Below are 6360 nucleotides of genomic sequence, written 5' to 3'. Positions count from 1 at the left end.
CAGATGAGCTCATTCTACGCTCCTTTTGTTTAGCTTCTAGTATTCTTTCCTTTGTCTTGGTGCTCATCTTGTGCGGATATCCGTCCCCAACATCAGTTGGAATTTCCATACCCATATTCTTCATTATTTTTTCGACTCTATCCAGCCTTTGCTGAGGTGTGAGAATGGGCCGTTTGTTCTCTGGGATATAGTTTTTAGGAAGATGGCAGACGTCGTCGTATAGTGTGTTGTCAAATATATCATCATCTGACTGTTTGGACTGAGAGTATGACGATGATTCATCGGACTGTTCAACAGAACTGTCTGAATCATCAGGATCTACAGTCGACTGAGCTACATCATGATTGGTTCCAGTTGATTGTTGCTCTGTTCCAGTTGAAGCGCAAATACCAGTGTGTTGCTGCATGTGTGTTGAACATTCTTTTACAGATTCTGATTCGCTGGCAGACGGACGATCAATGACTACTGCACTGACTGTCACCGACAACAGCAACAACACAATAGTCGATATGAATTTCATCCTGTTGACGAGAATGGATGTGATAAAGCTTGTCAATTAGTAGGACAATTCTTGGTAATGAATGAGCCAGTTGTGGATATGAACCATACTTTTATGGTGGTTAAAAATATAATCAAGACATACGGGTTATACAAGCTTATGCAGCAACAACTCGACCGCCATTTAGGTATATGTAGCACAGATACTCATGTGTAGGCTGTTTTATGCACAACTCTTCAGCCATTGAATGAAACAGGACTCATAGTCAAGGACTGGTGACCCTGACCCATATACTAAAGAATATGTCAAGATCGATTGGCATGATCAGTCAGTTTCAGGTTACGGTCAGTATAGGGTAACGGTTTATCCACACAACAGCTGGCCAAATATTAGTGGTAAAATCCTTCAAACGGCTCTGCCTCAACACTTGATCTAGTGATATAATACTGTGTTGCAGTCCTGTTCAATGCAGTATGGATTGATGGTCATATCAGCAATATCAATACTTTATACCAACTGTAATACTTTCAATACGCCAACTCAAAGTATTGCCAATGATTAGAAAAGCTTCAACATAACTCTTGAACTGTCAATTGTCATGCTATCAATAGTATGAACATCCGACTCAATACTGTACATGACTGGTTGTCAAGAGTCTTGCAGCATTTACTTGGCAAACTGGATTCCTGTTTCGATTATACAAACATGACATCAAACACATGTCTACTTTGGAACAAGACGTTGAGTTGAATGTCCAGCAATATACAAAAATATACAAAAACAGCACGAATTGAATGTCAAAACTCGATTACTAACAATTTCAAATCTACACAAACGAATACGACAACTTGCAGTCTAGTCATGTAAACGGAATACTAACAGTGTTGGTGTGTAATAAACAGTCAGTGTCATGGACTGGTTGACAATACAGTGGTGTTGGTGGCGATTGACATGCAAACAACAGTTGCATTACTGACATGTATCATGATTGTTGTTGAACTAGATTGCGATCGTATCTGTGATTCAGAATACAACAAATGTGTGTACAGAGTTGTATTGACAATATTGACAGTCAAACACAATACATGAATGTGGGTTCAAACTTGGTGACCATACAATGTATGACTACCAAATGTGTCGAGTATCCATGCAGAATACTAAATGGTAATATGTGATGATCCAAGGGACTCGTATCACCAATGTTTGTGTGCCATAATTCCACTATTTGACTTGGTAAACAATAGGAATTACACATATTGATCAATTTACTTTTCTGATTGCTCATCATACATTCTACTTGTTTGTGTCACCAAGATACAATCAATCAATTACTACAAGACTGACTATAACTCATATTTATTAATAAATGACTCTTCCAACCATTTCAACATATTATTGTTTTATTACATATTTTCATTATCATTGAAAAAACCAAATCTGCTGATCCTGAATTATTGTGCAACTTCCATTACACTTTTGATTTGTTATTTTCTGTCAACTACTAACAGTTACAGATCATACACACACTCCATTTAAATTAATGTAAATCAGATTACACAAAACTCCAACAGAGTTGTTGGTTGTTGATGGGCAAGTTGGATATAAAGTTGTTTTCAATCAATCTGTTGACAATCATGATAGCATACTTTGATTTGTATGTATGCAATACTGCTGTCATATTGTGTATGGTGTTTTCTATTTCTACAAACACATTCCATTTCCAGCTGTTTTTTGTATACATTTGATATTGTGTAGCATGTTAAAGGATTTAGGTGTATCGAAAAAGTAGAGTATACAAGATATACAAAAATTACCGAGTCTTTCAACAAGTAATAATATAATATGCTGCTATATAAAATATTGGTAACGCTGGGTCTTTTGAAAAGTAAGAGTAGTGGTATTGAAACATAAGGGAGATAATGAGGAAATGATAAATTAGGGTGTGTCCAATGCAAGTACTAATGCTTGCTTGTTAAGGGTTGAAGCTTAGATATCTTGCTTGGATATTACAACAGATACACACTAACCATTCAAACTATACGTAAACGGTCAATGTCTGATTGCTTCAACATAACAATGAGGATGTAAAATGTAGTACAGAAATAGACGACTAAATTACATTTATTCCAACGGATTTAGCACTCTTGTTCAAGTAAACCGGTATCATCCGATATTCATTATACACTACTTGTACGTTGAATCATGCCAATCACTTGCTATTTTAACAAGCATGGAATATCACAACAATATTGATGACCAATTAATAGCCGAGTGTCAACTCATTCCAGTTTTGGTTTATACTCATTTCTTAACCCTAACCCTTGACCATAGCCATTTTAGGGTGGGACTGCATAGCCAACCATATGATATTCGAATGTATGGTCAGATAGCAGCTCAGCCAAGGTTACAGGTCAACATATAAAGGGAGACTCTTCAAAGTTTGGCATTGACAACAAATCACCATTCAACCCTGACAGTAATACTAACCCTTAAAACGACCATTCAAGGAATATGCTTTTAATATCATTTATTCAATAATGGATATAAATACAGTTCAAAAACCGACTTGTTGAATGACATTACAACTTGCTCAATCAAACCAGTAGAATGAAACTCGCAGTTGCTGTATTGTCATCGATCCTGTTTGTTTGTTCAGCTACTACAGCCAGCCCAGTCAATCCCAGTGCAGCTAAAAATACTGGAGCTAGCACTTCAGCCGACACTTCCAGTACAAACGGTATAGGCATAGATAATCTTAGTCCAATTCCAGATGAGATCAAGTATTTGCTCAAAAAACACATACTGATACAGGATGCTCGTAATCAGCAAGAAAAAATGTATGGCCCGTTAAAATCTCGATACGACAGTCGATATCAAGTGCTAATGGGCTACGAAAAAGATCTTGAAAATCTGAAAAGTGAAGCTCAAAAAGGCAATGGCAATCCAAAATATGGTAAAACTGAAAAGACTAAGCCTGATCTTGAAGCTCAAGATTCCAAATTTGGCAAACTTCGAAAAAGCCTTGATGATTGCCAGTCCGAGATTACTCGTCTTGTAGAAAAGGAATGGGAAAACGATAAACGGATTGTGAGTTTCGTTTTCGGAACCCCTCTGAATCTTGCATCAGTTGCTCACCAAACTTCGCTTATCAAAGAAAGGCCTTCTGTTAAAGATTATTTTGAAAAGCAATTATTAAAATACAAGAGTATTGGTAAAAAATCTAGTCGACGAAAGCATCGAAAATCTGGTGACCGACGAAAACATCGAAAATCTGATGGTCGACGAAAGCATCGAAAATCTGGTGGTCGACGAAAACGCAGAGATTTTGAATCATCGGACGAAGAATCATCAGAAGAGTCATCAGAAGAATCTGATGATTCATCCGATGAAGAATCTAGATATAAATCTAATCGGAAGAGTACTTTCAGTATGCGGAGAGCTTCCTCCAAGTTTATCGCTAGATTTGGATCATCTTTTCAGCGATCCAGACGTGGCGGTCCATCCAATTGACTGGAATGTTAATCTGGACTTGTTTCAGCCGATTCAATTGTATTTCTGGTTTAATTTACAATAAAATTGGATTTGCATGCATTATATTTGATCATTGTACACTGTCTTGGTTGGTATCATATCATAGTATGCATTGATGATACTGACATGCATGTGTGTATTGTGTCGATATGATATTGCTTGACATGTCGTATTGGCACATGAAACACCAATATCAACAATAGTCATGTGTGTTGATATCAGATCTGACCAATTTGACTGGTTTGACTCGTTGATTGTGGTGTCGATATGGTTGCATCAATAGCCTGACTGATCACACACATCAGTTGTAGTGTCAACTTTGTCAAGTGTCAAATATCACATGTTGAATATACAATGCCAACAATATGGTCATTATGCACATGTTGATGTATCCAATGATCGTATACTGGTCGATTGGTGCAATATGATCACACATACTAATGGAATGTGATAGTCATGATATTTGCAGCAGTATACCATATTGCACTGATCCAATACATGCACGGCTTGAACATATCACACAATCAAACATGGACACACCACATTAAAAATACGTATAGTATCAGTTTGTCACTAATGAATTGTATTCAGTCGAGTTTATCGTGAGTCGTTGTGTGACTCTTGACAGTGTGGTGAGTTTTTTCAGGCACAACTACTTGATCAGTTGTAGTTGATGGTTTTCTTCTGCGAATAAATGTGCCATCTGAACCTGAAGTACTTGGTTCTTCAGGCAATCTAACAGCATGCATCAAATTCATGATCAATATCAGTATCAATCTACACATTCACACATCAATATCAAGCAGCTTACCGTGGCAATGGCCAGAGCACTCGATAACCGTTTGAAATAGTAGGATATCCATCAGTCGAGAGTTCGCATCCACATCCAGGACCAAACCCAGTGCGTTTATGTTTTCGATCAAATGTCAATTTAAGTCGAGTCATAAATGATACACCGAGAACTGCATGATCATTTGAACCAGCTTTTACAGCAAACGCAACTATAATTCGACATGTACATTAGTCAGGTTAATCAAACAACACACATTGCATACAATTGTCAAATACTTACATTTTTCAAAACCAACTCTCTGCATATAGTCTCTAGGACCCAGTCTGATTGTTACAACGGAATCGCGATTGTCATCAGTTACGGGGTTTTCAGCAAACATTGTAATTGAAAGCGTTGGTAGCTTGTCCCAACCAGTACGAAAGTATTTTTCAGACATTAGATAATGTTTCCAAAATATGTCTTCAATTTCTTTATCATTGAGCTTGCGCTCAAGCATATTATTGTTGATAGTGATCGCATTACTATCAAGAATAGCATCAACTAGCGTTTCCACGACTACTTTAGGAAAACGCATATATAAAAAGCATGTTTCCACAACAGAGTACAAAGTACGTCCATTTTTTCTTTTCTTTTTTTGGAATTCAGCAGGCAGATTCACTGGTTCGTCATTGACTAGTATATTCTTGATGTTGACACTAAAGTAACTGTTTGATGGCGATTGTACCCATGCAATACTTTTTCCATTCGTTCCACATTTTGGAGTTATATCCGTGTTTCCTATATTGATGAAACTTTCATGCAGAATATCATACGGACATAGTTGAAGACTAACCTCGTTATTGGGAATGACATCATCATTGTACAAACTATCCATCGCAGTGATTTGTGAATGTTGTTTTGACAACGAGGAATAGGCAAACCCAAATATTCCATCAAAATTTGGATCGATACCAACTAGATCTGGTGATTGTTTTTCAACTGCTATTACTGGTAAGTTGATGCCAGTTATCCTAGTACCCGGAATCGTCACATCGGCTGTGGAAGTAACTCCTTTATACTCTTTGCCTTTGTAATTTATAGCAACAGGTTCTCCACTTGGAGTGTGTTGCGGAGTCAAACCTACATCGTTGCTTGAACTAGGAAGTGGTACCATTATATCAGAAACTGTTGAATCGACTCGTAAATTCAACTATTTTAAACAAGTGTGAGATTGATTCAACGTGGTGCAAACTGATATCAAACTACAATGCATAGCATGGCATGATACATACATTGACTCCATCAACATTGAACTTCATTGTGTAACATTTTATGATATCACCATCCAATTCAACGGGTGATCGTTTTGACAGTCTATTATTTGATGGACTGGCACTTTCAAAAGGTGATTCTAATTCAAGTCGAACTGCAGCAACCGCCTGTAACGCAAGTATAACGCATTCTAGAGTAATCAGCATTGTATCGAGTAGTGTAATGAAAATGGGTTGAACCTGATACATGACTGCCGTTTTATAATGACGGCAGTTTCAAGGGTGAC

The 6360-nt window shown here is 37.3% G+C and overlaps 2 protein-coding genes across 2 annotated transcripts; one reads left to right on the top strand and one right to left on the bottom strand.

Moving 5' to 3' along the window:
* Window positions 1-3106: 3106 nt before the first annotated feature.
* Window positions 3107-4009, top strand: BATDEDRAFT_28726 (uncharacterized protein; the record flags this gene model as incomplete). The annotated part of the gene is made up of 1 exon (XM_006683107.1): window positions 3107-4009. The coding sequence occupies one exon, from the start codon at window positions 3107-3109 to the stop codon at window positions 4007-4009; it is 903 nt and encodes a 300-aa protein (XP_006683170.1).
* Window positions 4010-4617: 608 nt separating this feature from the next.
* On the bottom strand, window positions 4618-6280 carry BATDEDRAFT_28725 (uncharacterized protein; the record flags this gene model as incomplete). Its single annotated transcript, XM_006683102.1, has 4 exons — window positions 4618-4765; window positions 4842-5031; window positions 5103-6012; window positions 6095-6280. 4 exons carry the CDS (start codon window positions 6278-6280, stop codon window positions 4618-4620), a joined length of 1434 nt encoding a protein of 477 aa, XP_006683165.1.
* Between the last annotated feature and the right edge of the window lie 80 nt (window positions 6281-6360).

This window comes from Batrachochytrium dendrobatidis (genome assembly GCF_000203795.2).
Source record: "Batrachochytrium dendrobatidis JAM81 unplaced genomic scaffold BATDEscaffold_24, whole genome shotgun sequence".
Lineage (NCBI taxonomy): Eukaryota > Fungi > Chytridiomycota > Chytridiomycetes > Rhizophydiales > Batrachochytrium > Batrachochytrium dendrobatidis.
This window is presented reverse-complemented; position numbering and strand designations above follow the sequence as displayed.